This window comes from Vipera berus (genome assembly GCF_964194415.1).
Source record: "Vipera berus genome assembly, chromosome: 3".
Lineage (NCBI taxonomy): Eukaryota > Metazoa > Chordata > Lepidosauria > Squamata > Viperidae > Vipera > Vipera berus.
Window position 1 is genome coordinate 144,124,064 of NC_138204.1, and position 26,319 is coordinate 144,150,382.

At 42.5% G+C, this 26,319-nt stretch overlaps 1 protein-coding gene across 3 annotated transcripts; it reads left to right on the top strand.

The window, feature by feature from the left end:
* Positions 1-1,881: 1,881 nt before the first annotated feature.
* Positions 1,882-25,486, top strand: RIPK1 (receptor interacting serine/threonine kinase 1). 3 transcript variants are annotated; one of them, XM_081322984.1, is made up of 14 exons: positions 1,894-2,001; positions 3,393-3,623; positions 6,008-6,206; positions 7,417-7,570; positions 7,817-7,954; positions 11,287-11,515; positions 11,950-12,099; positions 16,056-16,132; positions 16,258-16,348; positions 18,750-18,842; positions 19,307-19,900; positions 21,114-21,179; positions 22,578-22,721; positions 24,336-25,486. In XM_081322984.1, the coding sequence occupies exons 3-14, from the start codon at positions 6,055-6,057 to the stop codon at positions 24,638-24,640; spliced, it is 2,193 nt and encodes a 730-aa protein (XP_081179110.1). In that variant the 5' UTR covers positions 1,894-2,001; positions 3,393-3,623; positions 6,008-6,054; the 3' UTR covers positions 24,641-25,486. The 3 variants fall into 3 exon arrangements, with proteins under 3 accessions (XP_081179109.1, XP_081179111.1, XP_081179110.1); XM_081322983.1 differs by lacking the exon at positions 3,393-3,623 and having other exon boundaries at positions 1,882-2,001; XM_081322985.1 differs by lacking the exons at positions 3,393-3,623; positions 18,750-18,842 and having other exon boundaries at positions 1,882-2,001.
* The last annotated feature ends 833 nt before the right edge of the window (positions 25,487-26,319 follow it).

Here is a 26,319-nt window from a genome sequence, read left to right on the forward strand (position 1 = left end):
TTGCTGGAGAGCTGTTAGCTGCCCCAGCAACCCACGTGGTATTACCATTGAGCCCAATACATAACACCAACCCAATAATCCCAGCCTTTTGTTTCCCCACTCATCCCTCCCCTGTATCAGCAGGGCAAATGGATCCAGCTCTTCTATAAGCAGAAACGTAATGTGTCTCTCTCCTAAGTGGGAGTAGGAGAGAAATGGAGAACTTTGGTTTTGTTCTATTCAGAATGAAAACTAGTAATACATTGTCAGAAAACTGAAGTCCTGATAGTTGTATAAAAGTAGCATGACATTCATAACTGGCAAATTAATGGGAATATATTGAGGGGGGTATACTTATAAATACCACGATTTGCTATTCCGGGGCTTAACGTCTATGGAGATTCTCAGTCATTCAGGTCTTTCGAAAACAGCAAAGTCCACATTTTGGACAGAGAGGACCGCTGGTTTGAAAGAGGGGTCAAAGAGGCCATCTATCTCAAAATTGAACAGCCCTCTCTCAACGGGGGAGGGGGGGAAGGGATACGACATCATCTATCTACAACACAGTCCTTTCAGCAGTTCCAAGAAGGCTCCACACCCATTTGCACTACTCAGGTGACCCTGATGACCAGATAAACCTCCAAGTGGCCTCAATGACTCTAAAAAAATGCAAATGACCAGATGTCTGCAAAGAGTATAAATCCTTCCATTCCCCACCATCCAGTCAGATCTGAAGAAGCTTCTTGGATGAGAAATGAAATGTTTTCATGAAAAACAAGAAAGCCCAGTTGCTTCGTGAAAAACCTTTGGGATATTCCAGGGCTTGCCTGACCACAAACACTTTCTTTATCTGGAAAATGGTTCACAGTGTAGTTCCTCAGCTATCCTGAATTTTTTCTACTCAGAAGACACCTACTTCCTTTCTGCATCTTGTGGAGGTCTTCCTAGCCTAGGTCAAGTCCCAGCTCTTCTACGCTGTCCTTTTAGAAATCCTAACATCCATGAAGCTATCTCATCTATCCCTGCAGTCCCAACATGCACTAAAAATGTCCCTTTTGTTTAGAGATTGGCTTGGACTCCATCGATGTTAGAACTTGTTATTATGTTTTAAACTTCAGTGTACACTTCAGCTCAGTGGGTTAGGACGCTGAGCTTGTCAATCAGAAGGTCGGCAGTTTGGCAGTCGAATCCCGAGTGCCATGTAACAGAGTGAGCGCCTGTTACTCATCCCAGCTTCTGCCAACCTAGCAGTTCGAAAGCACATAAAAATGCAAGTAGAAAAATAGGGACCGCTACGGTGGGAAGGTAACAGTGTTCCGTGCGCCTTTGGCGTCTAGTCATGCCAGCCACATGACCACGGAGACGTCCTCGGACAAGCGCTGGCTCTTCGGCTTTGAAACAGAGATGAGCACCAGCCCCTAGAGTTGGAAACGACTAGCACGCATGTGCGGGGGGGGGGGGAACCTTTATCTTTACATGTCCTTGTAGGGATGGTTCAGGGGAGTCTCTGAGCCATATTTATCTATCATGAAAGAATTTTCTGGTAGGAAACATGTCTGCTATTTATCATTCTTTATCTGATTGATGTTTGGATAAAGCTTTCCAGGTTGTCCAGTTCTCTGCCTCTACGCGAGATCTGAAAATTTGTACTAATTTTCTTTCTTTTTAGCTTCATATTTTCATTTTGTAGCTGTTCTTTTTTTAAAAAAAATAATAATAATACTGATCTTCTCACCCTAATAAAGGTTTGATTTGGATCAGAACCTCTGGCTTCCGAAGCCGAGGCCTGACATCTAAGAGGCTTCACGTGTCCAAGTGAACCCTCGGGAAATGCGTGTTTCATAGGCTGAAGGGAGCTTCCGGCCTCCTTTTGTCACCGCCTAACTCCGCCCCGAAAGAATTCGGCGAAGAAGGAAGAAAGAGGGAAAGCGGCGCTTTCCGAGCGGCGGTGTATTTAGCAAGAGGGGAGCCCCAAGCTTCCGAAGCGCGCAAACGGGTGAACCCCGCTTTGGAGGATAATAGGTAAAAAGGGAATCGGGTCGGTTTTCCCCGTGTCTCTGTTCAACCCGAAGACATCACGATTCTGAAGTGTTTCCCCCCCCCCCGGCGCGCATTTCTTCCTACTTTTTCCCCGCATCCGCTGAAGAGAAAATACTATTAAGGATGGGTCGCTCACTCTTAAAGGGGTTGGAGAGAGCCATGGCCTTTGTTTGCTCTCGGGATGTTAATCACTCGCGGTTGATTTCCTTAATGATCCGGGGTGGTGGTGGGGGGGAGGAAACTGGGAGGCGGGAAAGTCGAAAATGAAACCGAAAGCACTTTGAGACTTTGGACTGCAGGGGTCCTCAAACTTGGCCCTTTTATGACTTGTGGACTTCAACTCCCAGAATTCCTCAGCCAGCATACGCTGGCTGAGGAATTCTGGGAGTTGAAGTCCACAAGTCATAAAAGGGCCGAGTTTGAAGACCCCTGCTTTGGAGCCTTTAGACCAGCCCTTCCGCCCAGCTACCAAGCCCGCGATATAGCTGTTATTTCTTTTTTCCCGTTTGCAGTTTCTCAACGTCAGTAACTTTTAAAATATTCGGATTTTAACCGGACAGATGGCTGGGGCAATTTGGGGAGCTGAAATCCATAGATCTTAAAAGTTCGCAAACGGCTCTTTCGTTCTCCGCTTCTTTTTATGCCTCTGAAGTTGTGATGGCGCGCGGAGCCCGTGTGTGAGTGTGCGCGTCTGAGGAAAAAAGGAACTGAGCTGACTTCGTAAATCTGAAAACCAAAATAGGCTAGCTAGCAGAAAGAAAAGGCAACCTAATGCCCTTCCGGATTTGTGGGTTTAAATCCAGTCAACCTTATCAGAAATTAGGTGCTTCCAGGAAAGACTCATTCCCCGATCTCCCTTCCTTATCCTTAGAATTTTAGGAGGGATGCGCTCCCCCCCTCCCTTAACCAAATCTATTTACTCATCACATCTGACACCTTTCAAACAGAATCTGTTAAGGGAGAAATTTTATAAGTGTAGCCCAATGCCTTCAGGTAGGCAGTTCTAGGAATTGCCTCTAAAAGCAAAATCTGGAAATGCTAAATTAATGCCAGCGTTCTATCTTTTTGACGAAAGAGCTCCAAGGGGGGGTTATATATAAAATTAATGATTTTTTTAATTTTAAAAAAATAAAACGACAAAGTAAAATAAGTCATGAGCAGACACATGAAAACATAACTTTACTTCCATAAGGTAAAGGATCCCCCACACATGCTAGTCGTTTCTGACTCTCCGTTTCAAAGCCGAAGAGCCAGCGCTTGTCTGAGTACGTCTCCGTGGTCATGTGGCCAAAAGCGCACGGAACGCTGTTACCTTCCCACCGTAGTGGTCCCTATTTTTCTACTTGCATTTTTACGTGTTTTTTAACTGCTAGGTTGGCAGAAGTTGGGACGAATAACAGGCGCTCACTCTGATACGCGGCACTCGGGATTCGACCCGCCAAACTGCTGACCTTCTGATCGACAAGCTCAGCATCCTAACCCACTGAGCCACCGCATCCCTAGCTTCCATAAGCACCTTTTATTCAGTCTATCATTTTGAGTCACCTCCTTTACAAAGCAAACTTTTCAGTGTGTGTGCCTAGTGTTCTGCTGGCAAATAAGAGGTACCAGTATATGATGTCTCCTAAATATCTTTTACTCACTGAGAATGTAATTGTGTGCTTTTTAACATTTTTGCCATACGCTAAATAAATTTGGAGAATTTGTTCATATCTTATTCCACAGATAAGCAATTTGTCCATGTATTAGTTGTGTTCTGCCTGGATTTCTGTTACTCTACACTGTACAGTATTGGCAGGTTACTGTTACTCTACATTGTACAGTATTGGCAGGTTTCCTGATTTGCGTGCTAGGTTCATGCCTAGAATAGTGCAATTGTATCGTTTTTTCATCCCTCCTGATACACATCTCATCTTTTCTTTTTGTCAGCTCCTGCATCTAAATTTCATTTTTGATGTGTGCCGTTGTGCCCACAGTAAAACAATGACAATAAAGGTTATCTTATTATCATGTAAAATTATTTAAAATGTTGGTGCTGAATTCCAAACCATGCTTATTAAAGCACCCATTTTAGGGTGTTTTTCCCATACTCTGAAGGAATCCCTTCTTGAATTATGTATGGAGCCTAATCTGTTGAGATTTCAAAAAGGGGATGCTGTGATTCTCTGCATTCTGTGCCATCTCTTTTGAAACTTTTCTGAAGCATGCTGATTTCTTTTAGATGGTGCTACAGGTCTGCAGGGAAAGAGATGTCTCTGATAGATCATCACAAGCTTTCCACATAAGGGAAATGTCCAAGATTCAATCCTTGGTATCTTTGAAAAAATATCTATCTAAACCAGGGCTCTTCAAACTTGGCCCTTTTATGACTCGTGGACTTCAACTCCTAGAATTCCTCAGCCAGGCACGCTGGCTGAGGAATTCTGGGACTTGAAGTCCACGAGTCATAAAAGGGCCAAGTTTGAAGAGCCCTGGTCTAAGTTGGAAGACATCTAATTTAATGAAGAAATTTAACTTAATAAGGCAATTTCCTCAAAATGCTAAAAACTCCCATCTATTCTATTATTTAGTGCTGCAGTGGCCAAGGAGATGGTTTTGAGATGCCACGAAAGAAGGCTTTATGCAAGAGCACTCTATAGCACGGGATTCTTCAGCAACCCCTGAGCCTTTGTAGAAGAGGTGTCTTCCAGCTGAGCCAGCTAGCTTATGTGTTTTTGCTACCATCTTCATGATGTATTTTTAAAAACTATGGTGATGGGTTTTTTTTTCAAAAAATTTTTTCCCCTTTTTTCCTGATTTTGTTTATTTTTTATATGAACTCTTCTAGACTTACCGAACACTGATGTCCCAAAAGTGCTGTTCAAAAGGCAACTAGACTTTCTCAGGTTTTTTCCCTGAACACGTTTCGCTTCAGTTCCAAGAAGTTTAGAACTGAAGAAGCTTCTTGGAGGAGAAGTGAAACGTTTGCAAGGAAAGGAAAACACAAGACAGTCTGGTTGCCTTTCGAACGGAATCTTTGGGACACCCGTGAGCTGGATGACTGAGAATCTTCATAGACATGAACACTGATGCGTACATTCATTATAATGATATGCATCATCCATGCAGAATCCTATCCCTGGTTAATTTGGAGAGTAGGTAATCCAGTTGCTATGCTGAAAACTTTGGCCATATATTGTTTTTAAATATATGATCAGTTTACCTCTTTAAATTAGGGAGTAAACTTGTTGATTGCTCTTTGCATACTTTGGGTAATAACTCCCATCAACTATAGTATCACCATGGTTAGCCTGAGGTCCAAAACATCTGGAGGATGCCAAGGTATCTACCTCTGATTGAGACAGCGAATACCCATGGCCTGGGTCCGGGGTATTTGAGGGAACACCTGCTGCCGGCATCAAGTGCCCTTCGCCCAGTGCGCTCCCACAGGGAGGGTCTGCTCAGGGTCCCGCCGGTAAGAGATTGCCGGTGGGTGACACCCAGGGATAGGGCCTTCTCAGTGGGGGCGCCTGCCCTCTGGAACCAGCTGCCAGTAGAGCTGAGGACTGCCCCCGACCTCCGATCATTCCGCCGGGGCCTGAAGACCTGGCTCTTTGAGCTCTCGGGCCCAGGCTGAGGAGAAATTTATTTTAATTGGGGTTTTTAATTGTACAGGGTTGGTTTAATCTTTTTTAAATTGGTTTTTTAACTTTTGTATGGTTGATTTTTAACTCCCTGTAAACCGCCCTGAGTCCTCAGGGAAAGGGCAGTATATAAATGCAATAAAATAAATAAATAAATAAATTCAAACTTATTTTGGGGTTTCGTTCCTAAGCATGTACCATTGAATATTTGGGGATTTACTTCTGAATATGCACTTGTGTGCTGAAGGTGAAGTCATCTTCTGAACGTTTTAGAAGGTTACAAAAGTACCTGCTTTGTCCAGAATTTAGAGTGGGAATGGAAGGATGGAGCATAAATTATTTTCTCTTCTGTATTAACGTTTCAGGCACTGGATTTTTTTCCCTGAATTAAAGTACTCTGTGAACCGGAATCATGGACTTGGATAACATCCAGATGAAATCGGAGGACTTTTTGGAAAAAAGTCAGCTGAATGCTGGTGGTTTTGGAGCAGTCTCATTATGCTACCACAAAAGTCATGGGCTTGTAGTATTAAAAACTGTGTATACTGGACCTAAACGCACAGAGTAAGTTGTGGAAATGTTCTTCACAGACAGGAGAGGGCAGGACATACTTGTTGGCCATTAGCGCCCTGGTAATTTCAAATCAGATTAGCTGGTTTTATGGCTGAATTTGTTCTTATTCTATATTTTTAAAGATTTGATTACCAGAGATTATTCCTAAAGCGAGATTTTTCCCAGTGGTGTATAATAAGAACGTAAAAGGAACCCAGCTAGATCAAACTGTTGCTCTATCTTATCCAGCATTTGGCTTCTCCCAGACACACCAGATTTGTCTTGAGAAAAGTGTGCAAGCAGGACACAAGGGCTCTTGCCCTATTCTCCTGCAGCTGACAATACGTTATCCAATTTAAGTCGCATTGAACTCAGAATCACGGAGGAAGTAGTTGCTATGATTTTTGATCTTGGAGCCTTTCAGCGCATTTCTGCTGCAAGTGGTTCATTACTCCTGCCTCTACAAAAGGTACCACCTGAGGGGTTCCTTCAGGTATCTGCCGATGATCATCCCCATGTATTTCAAAGGGTCCTTTTTTTTTTACATGATGCCAATGGTAGGAGGCATTTTAACTTCCTATAATGTCCTGTACTAATTTACTGTGAAGATTAAAATGCAGCTTTTCTCCAGACCCAGATACTTATTGAAATGTAAGAGGTACTGTAAAAGCCAAAAAGAATGAACTTGAGTACTTGAGTATTCCTGATGCTATGAAAATATATAAAATACACCACTGGCAATAATAGGAATTGCCATTCATATGCAAGATCACTTCTCATTCATTCACCCTTCAGGGATTGCAGTTTCGTTATACCAGTTTTCTGCAGTGTGTGGTATACTTCAGGTGTGTTTCATCTCAAACATCACAGTTGATTAAGGTTTGCGAGATTTGTAGTGTAACAGACCTGGTGGCACTAGGGATTATGGCTTGTGTTTAGCTGTGCCCGTTATCATCATAATTTGACCCATCATTTCAGTAAGTTCATGTGAATAAAACTAAAGTGGGATTAGGCATCCTGGTGGCCTCCAGATATTCCAGATTATAATGTTCTTGACATCTTGCTACTGATCATGCTGGCTGGAAGGAGAAACCAATATATTTGGAAAATACTAGGTTTCCTATTCCAGGCTTAAAAGTCTAAAAAAATGCAACTTGAGCATAGATTTTAGAAAGTTAGATCTCTAGTTCTCTTGATAACGCCTATAGCATTTATTTTCCAGAGGTAACGCTTCCCTTCTAAAGGAAGGCATGATCATGCACAAACTAAATCACGATCGGGTGGTAAAACTACTGGGTGTCATCCTGGAAGATGGAAACTACTCCCTTGTGATTGAATACGTACGCAAAGGAGACTTGATGTCTGTTCTAAAAGCAGTAAGTAGGAAGTATATCGATAACTCACAGCATAATCCACTGAAAACCTTTCCCCAAGTGAATGCCCTCCAGATGTGTTGGATTAGAATATCCATCGTGCCTAGCCAATGTCCTGCATTAATGGATCTAAATAACTCAGAAATTGTTTCATAGCCTTCTATCTGACCTGGTAAATTCAGTTTTATAGATATCTAGACCAAACGTAATCAATATTTTTCTGGAAGTGCATTGTTGTTTTTCTTACAGACTCCTATATGTTTGCCTGTGAAAGGACGCTTTGTTCTGGAGATCATTGAAGGAATGCTTTACCTAACAGAACAAGGTTTAGTGCACAAGGATCTGAAGCCAGAAAATATTCTTGTGGATGAAGATTTTCACATTAAGGTAACAGGAACATACAGGCACACACAGACACATTTTCAGTTTCTAGTAAAATCAGAAACACAAGTGTTTGTTAAATGTATGCTTGTTTGTTAGGCTACAAAGGGGTGAATGGGAGAGCTTAACTTTCACTAGATGGATTTGTGGTACAGGAACTCAATTTTCCTTTCTCGCTCTACTGTATTATTTACTCTTTGCCTTCCCGCAATGTCATTTCAAGTTTTTTGTATTGGGCAAAGGGGAAGATGCCAGGAAGTGTGCAAAAGACTTTCTTCACACAGAAAACTCACTCCAGGCAGGGTGGGAGAGAGTGAGGGTCTCAGAATGCATGATGTCACATCCTGATGGCCTCCAGATATTTAGATTTTAATGCTCTTGACATCTTGCTACTGATTGTGCTGGTTGGAAGGAGAAACCAATATATCTGGATAATACCAGGTTGCACATTCTAGGCTTAAAATCAAAAATCACAACCTGCTTGAGCATAGCTTTTAGAATGTTAGTAGGGAAGTCAGTTTTTAAGGATTTTCTTTACAAGTGAACTGTGGCTTAAATGTAAAGGTTTGCACCAAATTTCTCAACCGTTTCTCCCAGTTTTCAGCCGTTATGTTCTATCGTGGTTCCATGGCTACCAAAAGGGAGCTGAGAATCACTTGCCACTTCTGTTAAAGGAAACATAACTGGGATGGAAGACGAAAAAAAAAACAATAGTAATGTTAATTTGCATACTACTTCAAATGGCTTTTTGGAATATTTTACGGGGTTTCTAGAAAGGGACTAAGAAAATGAATGAATGGTCAACAGTGACAAGAGCCACCATCATAGCTTTTCAGCTTTTACTGTTGATTTTGCATTCTGCCAGATCAGCTTCTTCCTGTGGTCAGGTCATCAGCATTTTTGATGGCCTGAGGATAATTAATTTTTAAGAGTTTCACCAGTGAGGATTACATCGGGCAAGATTAAAATAGCATCAGAAGATGGGGTCCATAGGTCTTTGGGGCCTATGGACTATGCGAAAGAGGTTGGGGATCACGTGGAGGCCGAATGCTGTTAAATTATATGTCATTGCAATTCTATTTTATTGTTCTTAAAAAAGGCATGAATCAAAAGATAAAAACAGTTCTGACTTAATGACTGTCTTGTTCAGAAAGAAAGAAAGCCAGTGACTTCCTGTCCAATCATAAGGTTAAAAAGCAGTTCAACAAAATTACAGCAAGGGCCATCTAAATAAGGGATCCCCAACCTGTGGGCTGTGAGGAGTTTGTAACCGGGCTGTGGAAACCGCCTGTGAACGCACACTCCATTTTTTTTATTGTTGTTGTTGTTGTTGTTGTTGTTGTTGTTGTTGTTGTTATTATTATTATTATTATTATTATTATTATTATTATTATTATTATTATTATTATTATTATTATTATACCGCCCTTCTCCCAAAGGACTCAGGGCGGTGTACAGGGCAATAAAATACAACGTACAAAAGTTAAAAGTAAAATTAAATTAATTTAGCCCTAACAATAAATAGTTAAAAATAAACCCAAGCCCTTAGTCCAGACCGGCCTGTTCAAACAACCAGGTCTTCAGATCACGGCGGAAATAGCGAAGGTCGGGAGCCATCCAGAGCTCAACAGGCAATTGATTCCAAAGGGCTGGCGCGCCCACAGAGAATGCTCTCCCCCTGGGGGCCGCCAGCCGGCAGTCCCTGACCGACGGCACCCTGAGGAGGCCCTCTCTGTGGGAGCGCACAGGACGAAGGGAAGTTGACGCCGGCAGCAGGTGCTCCCGTAAGTAATCTGGACCCATGCCATTTAGGGCTTTATAGGTCATCACCAGCACATTTAAGTGAGTGGCAAGCGTGTGTGCGCACCGCTCGTGCAAATGGAGGTTCGCGCTCGCATAGAAGCATCCCCTCTGTTCCCCCCTCCCGCTAGTCCACAAAGCCGGAAACATTGGGGAACTCTGATCTAAACCACACACTTCTGGCTATTGTACACAAGAACTCAATAGGACAGAAGAGCTAATAAGAACCAACTGGCTTCATTTTTCAAAAATCTCCTTTAATACTTTCAGTGTTGTGACATTTTGTGTAGTTTTGTAAGTCCCAGTTAACTGACACCAAAAAGCTAGCTTATATTTCCCCCCCCCTTCTACTATGAATCTTTAGCGCCCTTCAGTGTCCAGTTTCTAAAATCGGAGTTGTTATGAGCCAAGACAGTCAAAATAACCGTGGTTCCCACAAGAAGCTATTTATTTTTTTTATAATGAATACCAAAGTCTTATAGTAAAAGTCAATATTCCAAATGTATCTGGAACCTTAATTCATGTATAACCTTCTTATTTAGCTTTCTGCTGTTTATTTCAAATTATTTTAAGTTCTTCATCTTGTCATTTTTGTTTTTATTCAGAGTTGAAGCTAAACTTACCTATTTACTTTTCCAACTTATTCTGAAGGTTCCTAATAGCTTTAATATGGTTAATAGGCTATTCCAGGGGTAGGGAGCCTTGGCTCTCTTATGACTCGTGGACTTCAACTCCCAGAATTCCTGAGCCAGCATAGCTGGCTCAGGAATTCTGGAAGTTGAAGTCCACGAGTCATAAGAGAGCCAAGGTTGCCTACCCCTGGGCTATTCCAATGCTTAAGCATTTCCAGTGTTTAAACCAGTGGGAGACTGCTGTTACAAGAAGCTGCCATCTGGAGCACGTGTGGGTGATGTCCCATCTTTTCCATATTTGGAGAGGCTCCAAATAATGGTCTACTCACCAATTGTTTAATCTCTGCTGCAGGCTCTGCTTTCGCACAGATGTCTTCAGGTCACCGTGTGTCCCCCAGAAGTTAGTCTAAACCAGTGGACACCAACCGTTTGTACATGAGGGACTGGTTCCGTGGAGAGAGGTTTTTCTGCGGACCAGAAAGGCGTGGTTTTGGCGCACTTGCCTGCATCCCTCAGATAGGGTGTTGCTTGTTTGCGTGGCCCAGTTTTGGGAAACCCTGGCCTAAACCTTATTATTACGGTACTGCAAGCCTTTCTGATTTGTTTGCATTGGAATATTGCTTTTGCTTTGCTGGTCAGAGAAACCTACCATATTGGATGACATATCAAAATATATTGTAAACAGTCAATACAAGTCAGCATGTCACCTGTCAAGAGTCTTTTTTTGCTTCAAGCTGGGCCACGTTCTGAGGCAGGCCACTCGTTGCAACAAAAGCTCCAGTTTATTTATATGTGCGTGCCACATTATGACACAAGCACAAAATGGACAGATCATCCTACCCCATGTGGACCCCCCTCCTTTCCCTTCTTCTTCTTCCAAAAGTTCTTCTCTCATCTGTCTTGTAGATAGCAGACCTCGGTGTGGCTTGTTTCAAAAACTGGAGCAGGCTGACTAAAGAAGAGACCAGTCGACAGAGGAAAATCAAACAGAATTCCAAGAGTAACGCTGGCACCCTTTCCTACATGGCCCCGGAACATCTGCAGGACATCAACGCAGTGCCTATGGAGAAATCAGACGTGTACAGTTTTGGCATCGTCTTATGGGCCATTTTTGCTGCCAAAGAACCTTATGAGAGTACGAGTTTTTGTTTTTGTTTTTTTAATCCCATTTATATCCCGCCCTTCTCCAAAGACTCAGGGCGGCTTACAATCTAAGAAGCACAAATCAATGTGCTTAGCAATAGCCTTCATTCTATGTATATGCCTGCTTATTAGGGCTTTCGGGCCCCCCCAAGCGGCATTATTACAAAGTCAGCTTATTGCCCCCAACAATCTGGGTCCTCATTTTACCTACCTCAGAAGGATGGAAGGCTGAGTCAACCTTGAGCCTGGTGGGATGCGAACCTGCACTAATTGCAGGCAGCTGGTATTACTTAAGGAGGCATTAGCCCACTGCTCCACCAAGGCTTTCACACCAAGTTGACGATCAAATATCTCTAGTTTATAAAACATTGCGCTGCTTGTAGTCATGTTACTGACGCTCAATTCTTCTCTCTCTGCCTCATCCAGATGCTGTGACTGATACACAACTGTGCTATTGTGTCACAGCAGGCAACAGACCACCTATCAAAGAGGTGGAAGGCCATTGTCCAAATGAGATTATTAGTTTAATGGAACGCTCTTGGCAGCAACAGTCAAATGATCGCCCAACCTTTGCAGGTAATACAAGATACTTCTGCTAATTATTTATAGCAAGCCAAAAAGATAATGGTAGTACACAAATGGACATCAAGAAAATATGGATAGATTTCTGTAAGCAGTAGAGTGAAACAAGGCAAGGTGCACATGGAACTCTCCCATACTTTATACAGCCTTGTGATTCATGGAACACAACATTTCACTGTACACATTAAAACAAACAATGCAGGCATCAAGAGCTCAAAGGGTTTCTGAACTAGAACTGAAAAAGACTTCACATATCTCCTAAAAACTTAGTAGAAAGGAATTATATAGATTTCCTGATTTCTGAAATCTGGAAGAGAGCTGGTTTTCATGCATTATATCAAATCTCATAAATTATAAATTATCTAAATAATTTCTCCACCATATTGTAAGATCACCTCGCACATATATAACATAGTTTGAAAACTACATGTAGGAACTTTAATGCAACCTGATAACATATATTGATTACTTCTTGTAAAAGCTCAAAAAAAAAGGATTTACATAACAAAGTATGTCCAGTGACTTTGTTTTTCTCATTCCATTCCTATTTAGTCTCTATTTTCGGGGAATAAGTGAAGAGTTTCTTTACAAGGAACTTTCGCATATGAATTGATCCACCCACCCCTGAATAATTATATAGAGACATTTTGATTTCAATTTTACAAATACATAGTGTGTGTCTGGCTAAATCTGGATATTAAGCATATCTCTATATATCACAGAATCTATTATTATAGCCAGGCCGATTATTTATCATTTCTGTAACTATTAGTACTAAAATAATTTAGAGAAAACTACATAATACAGGTGAAACTCGAAAAATTAGAATATCGTGCAACAGTTCATTTATTTCAGTAATGCAACTTAAAAGGGGAAATTACTATATGAAATAGACTCATTACATGCAAAGCAAGATAGTTCAAGCCGTGATTTGTCATAGTTGTGATGATTATGGCTTACAGCTCATGAAAACCCCAAATCCACAATCTCAATAAATTAGAATATTGTGAAAAGGTGCAATATTCTAGGCTCAAAGTGTCCCACTCTAAGCAGCTAATTAAGCCATAACACCTGCAAAGGGTTCCTGAGCCTTTAAATGGTCTCTCAGTCTGGTTCAGTAGGAATCACAATCATGGGGAAGACTGCTGACCTGACAGTTGTGCAGAAAACCATCATTGACACCCTCCATAAGGAGGGAAAGCCTCAAAAGGTAATTGCAAAAGAATTTGGATGTTCCCAAAGTGCTCTATCAAAGCACATGGAAGAAAAAGGTGCACAAGCAGCAGGGATGACCACAGCCTGGAGAGGATTGTCATGAAAAGGCCATTCAAAAGTGTTGGGGACTTTCACAAGGAGTGGACTGAGGCTGGAATCAGTGCATCAAGAGCCACCACACACAGACAGATCCTGGACATGGGCTTCAAATGTCATATTCCTCTTGTCAAGCCATTCCTGAACAACAAACAACATCAGAAGCGTCTTACCTGGGCTAAAGAAAAACAGACCTGGTCTGTTGCTCAGTGGTCCAAAGTCCTCTTTTCTGATGAGAGCAACTTTTGCATCTCATTTGGAAACCAAGGACCCAGAGTCTGGAGGAAGAATGGAGAGGCACACACTGCAAAATGCTTGAAGTCCAGTGTGAAGTTTCCACAGTCTGTTGATTTGGGGAGCCATGTCATCTGCTGGTGTTGGTCCACTGTGCTTCATTAGGTCCAGGGTCAACGCAGCAGTCTACCAGGAGATTTTGGAGTACTTCATGCTTCCTTCCGCAGACAAGCTTTATGGGGATGCTGACTTCATTTTCCAGCAGGACTTCGCACCTGCCCACACTGCCAAAAGCACCAAAACCTGGTTCAATGACCGTGGGATTACTGTGCTTGATTGGCCAGCAAACTCGCCTGACCTGAACCCCATAGAGAATCTATGGGGCATTGCCAAGAGAAAGAAGAGAGACATGAGACCGAACAATGCAGAAGAGCTGAAGGCCGCTATTGAAGCATCCTGGTCTTCCATAACACCTCAGCAGTGCCACAGGCTGATAGGTTCCATGCCACGCCGCATTGAGGCAGTAATTGCTGTAAAAGGGGCCCAAACCAAGTACTGAGTACATATGCATGCTTATACTTTTCAGAGGTCCGATATTGTTCTATGTACACTCCTTGTTTTATTGATTGCATGTAATATTCTAATTTATTGAGATTGTGGATTTGGGGTTTTCATGAGCTGTACGCCATAATCATCACAATTATGACAAATCACGGCTTGAACTATCTTGCTTTGCATGTAATGAGTCTATCTCATATATTAGTTTCCCCTTTTAAGTTGCATTACTGACATAAATGAACTTTTGCACGATATTCTAATTTTTCGAGTTTCACCTGTAGAACTTTTCTTTTACAGAACTCAAGGGACAATGCTGTTGTTGTTGTTGTTGTTAGTTGCGAAGTCGTGTCCGACCCATCGCGACCCTATGGACAATGTTCCTCCAGGCCTTCCTGTCCTCTACCATCTTCTGGAGTCCATCTAGGCTCACGCCTACCGCTTCGGTGACTCCATCCAGCCACCTCATTCTCTGTCGTCCCCTTCTTCTATTGCCCTCAATCTTTCCCAGCATTAGGCTCTTCTCCAGTGAGTCCTTCCTTCTCATTAGGTGGCCAAAGTATTTGAGTTTTAGCTTCAGGATCTGGCCTTCTAAAGAGCAGTCAGGGTTGATCTCCTCTAGGACTGACCGGTTTGATCGCCTTGCAGTCCAAGGAACTCGCAGGAGTCTTCTCCAGCACCATAGTTCAAAGGCTTCAATTCTTTGGCGCTCAGCCTTTCTTATGGTCCAGCTTTCACTGCCATACATTGCAACTGGGAAGACCATAGCCTTGACTATACGCACTTTTGTTGACAGGGTGATGTCTCTGCTTTTTAGTGTGCTGTTTAGATTTGCCATGGCTTTCCTCCCAAGGAGCAAGTGTCTTTTAATTTCTTGGCTACAGTCCCCATCTGCAGTGATCTTGGAGCCCAGAAAAATAAAATCTGTCACTACCTCCATTTCTTCCCCATCTATTTGCCAGGAATTGAGAGGGCCAGATGCCATGATCTTGGTTTTCTTAATGTTTAGTTTCAACCCAACTTTTGCACTCTCCTTCTTCACCCGCAACAAGAGGCTCTTTAGTTCTTCTTCACTTTCTGCCATTAGAGTGGTATCATCTGCATATCTTAGGTTGTTGATGTTTCTTCCGGCAATCTTGATTCCAACTTTTGATTCATCTAGCCCTGCCTTTCTCATGATGTGCTCTGCATATAAGTTAAATAGGCAAGGTGACAGTATACAGCCTTGCCGGACTCCTTTCCCAATTTTGAACCAATCAGTGGTTCCGTGTCCAGTTCTCACTGTTGCTTCTTGGCCCGCATATAGATTTCTCAAGAGACAAATAAGATGGTCTGGTATGCCCATCTCTTTAAGGACTTGCCACAGTTTGTTATGATCCACACAATCAAAGGCTTTAGCATAGTCAATGAAGCAGAAGTAGATGTTTTTCTGGAACTCTCTAGCTTTCTCCATGATCCAGCGTATGTTAGCAATTTGATCTCTAGTTCCTCTGCCTCTTCGAAATCCTGCCTGTACTTCTGGTAGTTCTCGATCCACATACTGCTGGAGTCTAGCTTGTAGGATTTTAAGCATAACTTTACTAGCATGAGAAATGAGTGCAATGGTGCGATAGTTTGAACATTCTTTGGCACTGCCTTTCTTTGGAATTGGAATGTAAACTGATCTTTTCCAATCCTGTGGCCACTGTTGAGTTTTCCAAATTTGCTGGGACAATGCTAGTCTAAAGCAATTCTAATTCTAATCATAACTTAGAATTATGTGCAAACTTAAATTAACATTGTTACAGCTCATTTCTAGTATGGCATTATTGACTTTTATTACAATTTTTTCACTAATTCTTTTATTGCAGAAATAAATTTGATTTACAAACCATATTACTATGAAAAATTTGAAAAGGATGTGGAAGACAACGTAAGAAAATTAAAAGTAAGTTATCAAATACATAGCTTACAGTCCTTCAGGGTTACCTTTCTCAGGTACCCTATTGTGTATCCCTATTAAATACTTCCTACAATTTCATCGCCTTTTGTTATACTTGTTCTGTATAATAGGAAATATATCCTGAACCAATCGAACTTGTAAAACGAATGGAATCTCTCCAAGTAGATGCTGTGTCAGAAACTCCCAGCAGAGCTCGATCAGGTATTTTATTTATTTATACCCAATTTACACTATTGCTGGTCCAACAGATTCCAGAGGTAGTGGTGCCTGATAATCAGCCAGAGCTTTTCAACTAAAACTATATTAGAGACTCGTGTCTAGAAAAATGAGTATTTCTGAAGCTACAGGATTGTAAAGGATACTAATCAGACCTCCTATCACATGATCCCTCCAGTAAAGCATCTCCTTTTGTTTTATTTTACACGGCACATTTCTGTCATGGCGGATTCTTAAAAAAAAAAGTTCCAATAGAACAGACATGTCAAACACAAGGCCCGGGGGCCAGATCCAGCCCGCAAAGTGGTTTCGTGCGGCCCGCGAAGCCATCCTGGAAACAGTGAGGGAACGGCCCCCACTGCCTTGGCCCTGGCCCAGAGACCCTCCTGCCAGAGACCCTCAGATCTGTCCCACTCCTGCCCAGGCCCCCATAGGCACCCTTGATGTGAACGATGTAGAGCTGGCCACACCCACCCAGTAGGCCATACGCACTCTAGCCACGCCCACCCAGTAGGCCACGCCCACCCTGGCCATACCCACCTGGCCCCCTGAGGGCAACTGCAATGCTGATGCGGCCCTCAATGAAATTGAGTTTGACACCCCTGCAATAGAAGATAAAATCCATGCACAGACTGGATTGTGTTGCTTAATGACTCATCTTTTGATCATCCCTATTTTTTCATAATACCATGGACTCTTTAACAGGTGCAAAATCTCTAGCAGATTCATAGCTACTGAAATCATAAATTCAGGGTTGATCATATTCCCTTCAGCCATCAGAACGCATGCATTTTGGTGCAGAATTCACTACCCTTAACTATTTCTGACTAGAATGAGGGAGGGACTCTGCATTGTCCAGTTGCAGTTTCACTGAGGAGTCACCCAGAGCTTTTTAAAATTATTATTCTTACCCCTCATCATTGGCTATTATTATTCAGAGCCTCTGACTGACTGGCAGGAATCTCTGTGTTTACTAATGTTACTAGATAAAGTTCCTGTGTAAGACCTCTGTGACTGCTTTGCATTTTCTACCCCCCCTAACCCCCCCAAATCTGCAACTGGAACAAAACACCTGACAAGGTGGGAAGGAGTTCCTGCTTTGCATTAGCTGCTACTGTACTTTCAAGCTTTTTTTAAAAAAGAAATGTGTTTTATTGTTACATCTTACAAAGGCTTACCCAACCAACAGGCTCACACTTCAAGATGTCCACCTGGGAAAACAATGAGGTTAACAGATATAAGGAAAGGGGCTTTGGGGCACTGACTCAATGCCCAGCCACCAGTTAAATCACAAACAAGTCAACAAATAAAAATAACATACCGTATTTTCTGGCGTATAAGATGACTTTTTAACCCATGAAAATCTTCTCAAAAGTCGGGGGTCGTCTTATACGCCCAGTCGTCTTATACGCCAGAAAATAGTACATAAATCAATTGAGCGCCCCCGTTCTTGCAAAGCAACTTCAAGCCTCCTTAGTCCAGTCCCCCCTCCAACGTGACCCCCCTTCCCACCCCCAAGAGCCTCTAAGCCCCTTCCCCTCCCCCTTGCAAACACCAGACCCCGGGAGTGGCAGGAAGCCCCTCCCACTCGCCCAAGCGGCATCTGAGCATAAGCTACCCACTCTCTCCTGGCAGCTCGGACAGCGGTACTTGGCGGCCTGGCACCCCTCTCGCCCGCAGACCACGCAGCGGCCCTCGCCAGCCGGCCTCGGCATGGCCCCCCCCCAAGCCCGGCTCTCCAGCGCGTCTTCCGGGCCCGCCTGGCCGACCGCCTCCCGGGCGGGGCTTGGCTCCAGACGCGGCGGCTGCTCCGTCTGCAAATGCACTCTCAAAGCCGGATTGCGCTCGGCTGTGCAGGCTGCCGTAAGGAGGGGACTTGGAGTTCCCACTGTGGTTGCGGCTTCTGGCGTGCCGTTTGCAGAGTCTGGCCTGGAAGAGCGCGTCATGTGAACGCAGCTCTTGCGTGTATTCCAAAGGGTGGGTGGAAGGAAAAGCCCCTTTAGGCTTCAAAAGGGTGGCTTTGCACCATCTGCATCAGACGGGGCTGAATCGGGCTTGTGTCGGATACTTGGCAACTGGCATGTACCCGTATTTTCTGGCGTATAAGACAAAAAATCTTGAAAATCTTCTCAAAGGTCGGGGGTTGTCTTATACGCCCAGTCGTCTTATATGCCGGAAAATATGGTACATACAACCCTCAATGGCTTGAAAGCCACGATACAGGACAATCTTGAGCCTTGATCAGAAATCGCAGTAGCAAAATTTCTGGAAAGGGTTTACAGTCCAAGTTTGTAATGAAAGCTTAAAATAGAAGGAATTAGAAGATTGGGACATTTTAATTGAAAATGCCCTCTTTCCGTTTGCCCCATAACACTTGGTTTCATAGGTACTGCCTTGGAAAGGACCATCTTCAAAGCATTCTTGATACAGGAACAGGCACGTACAACCAGGCTAGGAAACATTTACCTGCAAAACGTATGTGAGCTATCCTAATGACAAAAACTTTATAAAGGAGAATAGAGTTCTTCCATAATAAGGCAAATATATGCTATTCAGAGATCTAGGTTAAGACAGAGCAGAATTAGAACCCATCAGAATAGCAGGCAGTGAAGAACTCAGTCTGAGCCAAGCTGACTGAACTGGCAGGAGAACCGTGAAGTAGGGATAATATTGAAGAGACTAAAATTTCTGTTTGCTAAGTAAGACTTGCTACATTCAATGGAACTTATACACAAATGTGGGAAAGGACTTGATGGCACAGAACATTGGGAGTTGTAATCCCAATGTTCTGAAGGATGCCAGGTTGAGGAAGGCGGGTGTAATAGGGTTAATATCTTAATTTTGCATTCAGTGGGGTTGGTCAATAAGGTATCCCACAAAGGGACTGGATTTTTTTTCCATGAAACCTTTGATAATCAGTCAAATCTCTCATCTGTCCTGCAGATCAACCTGGTTCTTTGCACAGTTCTCAAGGTTTCACAGCTAACACCGTAGATGAAAACATGTTTGCGCCCTATCCAGAAAATGAACCGGTGGAAAGCTGTGAAAATGCCGTTGAGCCTCCAGCAAACTTGCAAAGAAAATTACAGGATGAACTAAATTACCATTTATATGGCAGCCGGATGGATAAGCCAGAAAATCCTTCTGCCGCGTATAGTGCCGAGATGCAGGAAGAGGAGAGGAGGAGGAGAAAGGTATCCTACGACCCATTTGCCAAAGCCCCAGCCACACCTCAGACACCAGAGTTTTACCCGAGAGCTCAAAACATCGAAGCAAGTGTTAGTCACAACAATATCGCTACAGCTCACTCAAGTCACCCATGGCCTTCAGCACCATCGGGAGCAATAGATCCAACTGGCTTTTTGGGGTCAGGAGCTCCAAATCCCAGAAGGGTACTAAGTGCAGAAGATCTCTATGGAGCACCCTCAGCCGCAAACTTTAATTTCAATAAGCCACCAGTTCCAGAAACCGGCGTGCACATTCAGGCCAAGCCATTCAGTCCGTATCCCTATTCCCAGAGCTTAAGCACAGAAATGGGTAAGTGAGATAATGTGGGAGTTTGGAGGCTTGCTTATTTCTGTTTGCATCATGGTCGTGTCCGCTCTTTAACAGCATCCATTAGCTAGGCGGGGAAAGAAAGAAAGAAAAGCAGAGTCCAGCTGCAACCTACACTAATAAAGCTAACCAGCTTTAGCTACTTCTATCTTGGAGGTTTACAATAATTTAAATTGTTACAATAACTGTCCTGAATGAAATTCTTTGCAAGTTCTATTGTAACACTGTAATACAGCTTTGTGTAATCGAATGCCCATCCATATGAGTTTGAAGATTGTAAGTATTATAGCACAATATACAGGTAATCCTCGACTGACTTACTGTGACGTTTTGTTTAGTGATAGTCCGAAGCTACAACAGCCGTGAACAAAGTGGCTTATGACTGTTTTTCACACTATTGTAGCATTGCTGTGGTCACGTGATCAAAATTCAGATGCTTGGCAACTAGTTCATATTTATGACAGTTGTCATATCCTGGCGTCATGTGATCACCTTTTGCAACCTTCTGACAAGCAAAGACAATGGGGAAGCGAGATTCACTTTCCAACTGTGTTATTAGCTTAACAACTGCAGTGATTCACTTGACAACTGTGGCAAGAAAGGTCATAAAATGGAGCAAAATTCACTTGACTGTCTCATTTAGCAACAGAAATTTTGAGCTCAATTGTGGTCATTAGTCGAGAACCACTTGTATACAAGGCACATGGTTGCATCATTGACTTGATGGATACAAATTCTTAGTCCAAATTTGAATAGATGAAAATATATTGAAATTCAAGATTCAAGTTCCTAGTAAGAAGGGACTGTGGTCTGACCCAGGCATGGCTATCTTAAGTGATTTTAAAAATGCATTATTTTCATTTAAAACTGAACTACGTTTGGTAAAGATTTTCTCTTTAATCACATGGAAGTAAAGCTTACTTGCCACAAAATGGCCAAACTGGTGAATTTTTACAAGCTGAGAGAGAGTTGGAACCAGAGTCTATAATAGTCAATCTTGCATATACACTACTATACCACTAGATTGCTTCATTGGGAAGAGTCATTTTTTTTTATCAGCCGGCTAAAAGTTCAGAGTACCATTACCATCACTCAGATTTTCATTTGGGTAATTATATTTTATACTCTTAAAAATTATAGAGGTCAAGAACAGCGACTCTGACATAATTCTGAAACAATCTGTACAATTATTTAGGTCCTGTGGAGTCGATTCCCTTTAGGAAATTCAACTTTGCATATCCTATGGGCAGAATACCTACAGGTAAAACAAAACAGATGCATTCTTTTAATGGTGCACATACCAAATGACATACCAAAACGCCAGATGACAGCTAGGTAGCAATGTAAAGTTTAGACTTTTCTCTGTCTCTTTGTTGCCATCTAGACCAGAGATCCCCAACCTTTTGGGCACCAGGGACCGGTTTCGTGGAGAGGTTTTTTTGCGGACCAGAGTGTGTGTGGTTTTGTGTGCTGCCTGCATCCTGTGGATGGGGCTTTGCTTGTTTGTGCGGACCGGTTGCTGGCATGCCAGATACTGGTTCACGGACCAGGGGTTGGGGACCCCTGATCTAGACTTCATCTGAAACACTGAACCCATATATGGAATGCCTCCTTTATTAGAGTGCTATAAAGGTAGTCCTTAACTTATAACCATTCGTTCAATAACATTTGAAATTACACTGGTGCAGAACAAAGGGACTTAAGAACACAGTTCTGACAGTTGCAGCACCCCCAGAGTTATGTGAACAAAATTCAGTTGATTGGCAGCACACCTGTCCTTAAGACCACAAAAGCCCTGCAGCTCCTCCCCTCCTCCCATGATCTGGGAGGCCTCAGCCAACTAGTCTGTGGCAGTGGTGGAATTCAAATACCTGAACAACCAGTTCTCTTATTCGATGCAGGCCTAGAATGGATTTCCGGAAGTGGCATCCATGCACTTCCAGTGGGCCGTTCTAGGCCTGGGAGGCCTCCTCCAGGCCTCCGAGGCCTAGAACGGACTTCCAGAAGTCAGCCGGTTCTCCGAATGCAGCAAAATTTTAACTACCAGTTCTGCCGAACCGGCTGAATCCCACCACTGGTCTGTGGGCCTCTTCATTCCCCACACCACTCCCAAGAGGCCTAGTAGGCCTTCTTTTTGCCTCATCATGCCCAGGTTCCTTTCCCTTTCCCTTTCCCTGCAGTTGCTAACAGGCATACCCAGCCAATGCAAGGTATAGCTAGAAAACTAGCAACGACAATCTTCCTCAAGGCTAGAGAGGCAATCTTTCTTGAGAATGGCCAGGAACAGGAAGCTTGCTGGCTGACTTCCTATCAGAGAATTAATGAGAATTAATAAACTGGATGAAGAGGAACAAAACTAGAAGGGGGTGAGTAGAATTAATGGGACTTGAAAAAAGAGAGGTGGGAAATTTCAAGAATAAAAGACAATGGAGCTTACTGCCGTTTATGCCTTTTCTGCTATGCATAGCTTTGCATATCCTAGAATGAAATAGCATGAGGGCCGTAGATGCCTCTAGAAATTATATACCATTGTCATTTTTTGCAAGAACACTGTTCTAAATTTCAAATATCTATTAACCTACAGTTTGGTATTTATTTATTCCTTACGCTTTTGTCTCTGTTTTTACACTTTTTTTCCTAAATATTTCCTTATAATCAGAGGAACCGCCACATTACAACATATATAATAGTACTGGAATTCAAATAGGCTCCTACAACTATTTAGAAATTAAAAATCAAGATATTCGAGGGAACAGCCCACCAGCAACTGATTACTCTGCAGAAGAACACCAGAAAATATTTGGTAAGTAGAAAAGTAAAGCTTTTTCTTTCTTAATAGGAGAATCACTCTTCCTTGATATTTTACTTTTATTGATCATATTTATAGAGATTTCATATCCAGTGTTTTTTAAATACGTAAATTGGAGAAAGTTACATTAATGTTCTGTAAGGATCCATTCAAAAGTATTTTCATTTAGGTAAATGAATTTACTCCAAGGCAAGCTACTGTATATATAGCTTTAATATAGTGGAATGTTGGAAGTAAATCTTAATGGAGGGACTTAGGTTCAAAAAATTGATAGCCATGGAGCTCTATACTACTCTTGTTTGGCCTTATTAGATGGAATGGTTATGTTGTGATTCAGCGTCAGCCTGTGGTTTCGGCAGCTGAGTCGGACGATTCTGAAGAGGAGGAGGAGGAGAAGGAGGAGGGGTTTGGAGAGCCTGTAGTGTCAGAGGAAGTTTCTGATGCACTGCAGAACTCTTAGCCAGGCCCCTCCCGTCTTGTTCCTCCTTAGACCCAGCTGTGTGAGCATGAAGGATTGGAAGAAGACAATCCACAGCTGGCTCTGTTCAGGGACGCTAGAAGCAGGAGGTAATCTAGCAGAACTGAGCAGAGGAAAGCAATGAGGCAACTCGGGAGAAGGCAATGAGAAGCCACGCCTTGAGACTGCTGTTTAAAAGGGGAATGTGTGGGAAGTGCTGGTTGCTGAAGGCAACCCTTTGAAGAGCTTCTGATAGAGTCTTGGTCTGTTATTGTTTAACTCTTGTTTAACCTTTTTGGTTTAAGTCTTGTTTGAACTTTTTCGTTTAACTTTTGTAAATAAATTTGGTTGGATTAGTTCCAGCCTATTGATTATAAAAAAGGGTTGTCCCTGACATTCAAACAGGGCCAGTCGTAGGCTGGAACATAACAGGTTAAAGGGATCGTCCTATATAAGCCTGTAGTCCTTGCAGGCAGACCATGATTCAAATTTAGCAAAGCTGCCTTCTCTGGGCTATAATGAACACAAAATGACAGATACAGAAGATTCAGCCTTCCGTTTCCAATCTTCAGTTGTCTGGAATTTTGCAGCCCTGATCTGGTGGCCAAAAATTTAGCAAACCATACCAAAGCTATTCTATCACTAGAAAAAGTTTAGAAACACCCTTTTCAGCTCCAAAGCATGTTGAAGGGATCCTTGGTCACAACCAGCTAGTCATGCAACATGTTTGCCTAACACACATCTTGCCAACCGTCTTATTTAAAACATCACACAAAGCATCTTCACACAGTTTCTGATCTGTGTTTCAGAGGGTACCTCCACATGAAGGGAACTCTTGCCTGACTTGAGACTCTTTCTTAAGTGGAAATAGAGGAGGCAGTTCTATTACTTTACATATAGAGAAACTTTCTCACCAACTAGGGGAATGTATTTCATTCTATGAAGAAACTGAAGATAGCAACAGACGTCTCAGTAGTTACCAATAGCCTGTTCATTCATTGTTTTACCCATCAAGGGGTTTCAATACTGGTAGTCCTCAACTTACAATTGGGACCAGAATTTCTGTTGCTAAGCAAAGCAGTTGTTAACTGAGTCACACCCAATTTTATGACCCTTATTTTATTTTATATTTTTCTTTTTTCTACCACCAGAGAGCACTGCTATAGTTTCGGATGTCCACCTAAACCTTGTGAGAGAGAACTTGTCCAAGCAGTGGAAACACTGTGCTCGTAAACTGGGCTTCAGTGACCCAGAGCTGGATGAAATTGACCACGATTATGAACGGGATGGACTCAAAGAAAAAGTTTACCAGATGTTCCAGAGGTGGCTGATGAAGGAAGGCAGCAAAGGGGCAACTGTAGGGAAGCTGGCCAGAGCCCTCTTTGCTTGCAAGCGGATAGATCTCCTCAATAATTTTATCAAAATAAGCCAGGATTCTGGAAGAAACAATAGATAAGAAGTCAAACAAAGACCAGGACGACTTTGGCTGGGTTGGACATTTTTTCCAGAAGATATTTTTGTATTACAGGTCATTGGTCAGGACAAATGCTGCAAACAGACCGCTAGTCTATGCAAGCAGAATAAGGAATAGGAGATAAAGAGCAAATGTTGGCCAATCCCAAGGAAGGTTTTCATAGCAATCCCTAAAAAAAAAACTGCAAACTTAACAGAATACTTTCCAGCAGGGACAGACAAAACATGCAAAATTTGGGTGTTTTGCTCCGTGCATGGAACAAAATGGCTGTTTTGTTCTGGACACGGTCCACAATATTCTTCTTCCACAGAGAAAAAGGGTGAGGGTGAGGCAGTGCCTGAGCAGGAGAGAGAAACTGCAGAGCAGCTGGGCACAATTTTGGTATACACCACACTGCGCCTTTAGTGGCAATGGTGATGGATAAGGGGAAGGAAAGCACTGGTGGGGCTGGCCCCTGAGATGTTCCAGTTGGGAATTGATGATGGAAATAGGAAGTGATGCCCACTAATTTAGCTCCATTTACCTGTCTGGATTTGTTTCATCTCTACGCAAGACTATCAAAGTATATTCCTGGTCTGGCTTCTGTCAAATCACAACTGGCTTGAAATGGCTCATCAGAACTTCTGAACTGTTATGGGCTTTTTCCTAAATATAAAGTGCAACATTTTTTTTCTCATTTCATGCAGACCTCTCCCTGTTTTATGTCAAATTTTGAATGAATTTGTACAATTTTAAATTTTTTTAAATACAGAAGATGGGCATAAGGCTATTCTAGTCTTATTATAAACCAGAATCTCTTCTTAAAAATAAAACTGGTTTATCATTCTCTTTCAGTTATGTAAAACCTGCCACTACAATCAGTAAACTGAATCTTTATTAACAGACTAGGAATATAACAGTTTGGCAAGGGGTGATGAGCAGGAGCTTCAGCAACCATCTTAGCAAGGACGAACAGTATAGGATCACATGTGATTTTCTTACATATAAAGGCAAAAGGTGAGGAAAGGGAATGGGTGTTAATAATCAGGAGGGAAAACAACACCATTAATATCTCCCCAAATATCAAACATAAGGGTAACAGCATGTTTTGAAAAACATAATTTTGCCTTTGAAGCAAGGAGGATTTTTTTCTCTCCTTTTCTTTTGAAATGGCAAAGAAAATTTTGAAGGCTTGATACAAAATGATGTATTGGAAGAAACTGCAGCAGGAGTGGTCCTGTGGCCTAATACCCAAAGAAGGAGCAAGTCTTGCCATGTGTGTGTGTATATCTGTGACCCTTGACTTTTGGTAACTCCACAGACAAGTTGTGCAATATTTCCAAGAATTGGCTTACCATTGCCTTCCTAGGACAGTGTGTGTGTGTGTGTGTGTGTGTGTGTGTGTGTGAGAGAGAGAGAGAGAGAGAGAGACTGGCTCAAGGTCACAAAGCTGTCAGGACTAGAACTCAGTCTTCAATTTCTAATATGATGACTTACACCAAACTGACATATCTCAGAGGATACGCTACTGCACTGGTAAAGATTGGTGTTCTATATGTTCACATGGTAATTCTGGTGGACACTTTTGTAGGACTTGTGTGACTTCTTGCTCATTCCCCCGAGAGCAATGACACAGACTTCCCCTAGAGCGGAAAATGAAAAGATACCATGCCAAAATAGTA

Coding starts and splice junctions, on each gene's coding strand:
- RIPK1 (XM_081322983.1), top strand. CDS start 6,055: ATGGACTTGGATAACATCCAGATGAAATCGGAGGACTTTTTGGAAAAA. Junction 6,207..7,416: donor ACTGGACCTAAACGCACAGA/GTAAGTTGTGGA, acceptor TTTATTTTCCAG/AGGTAACGCTTCCCTTCTAA. Junction 7,571..7,816: donor TGATGTCTGTTCTAAAAGCA/GTAAGTAGGAAG, acceptor TTTTTCTTACAG/ACTCCTATATGTTTGCCTGT.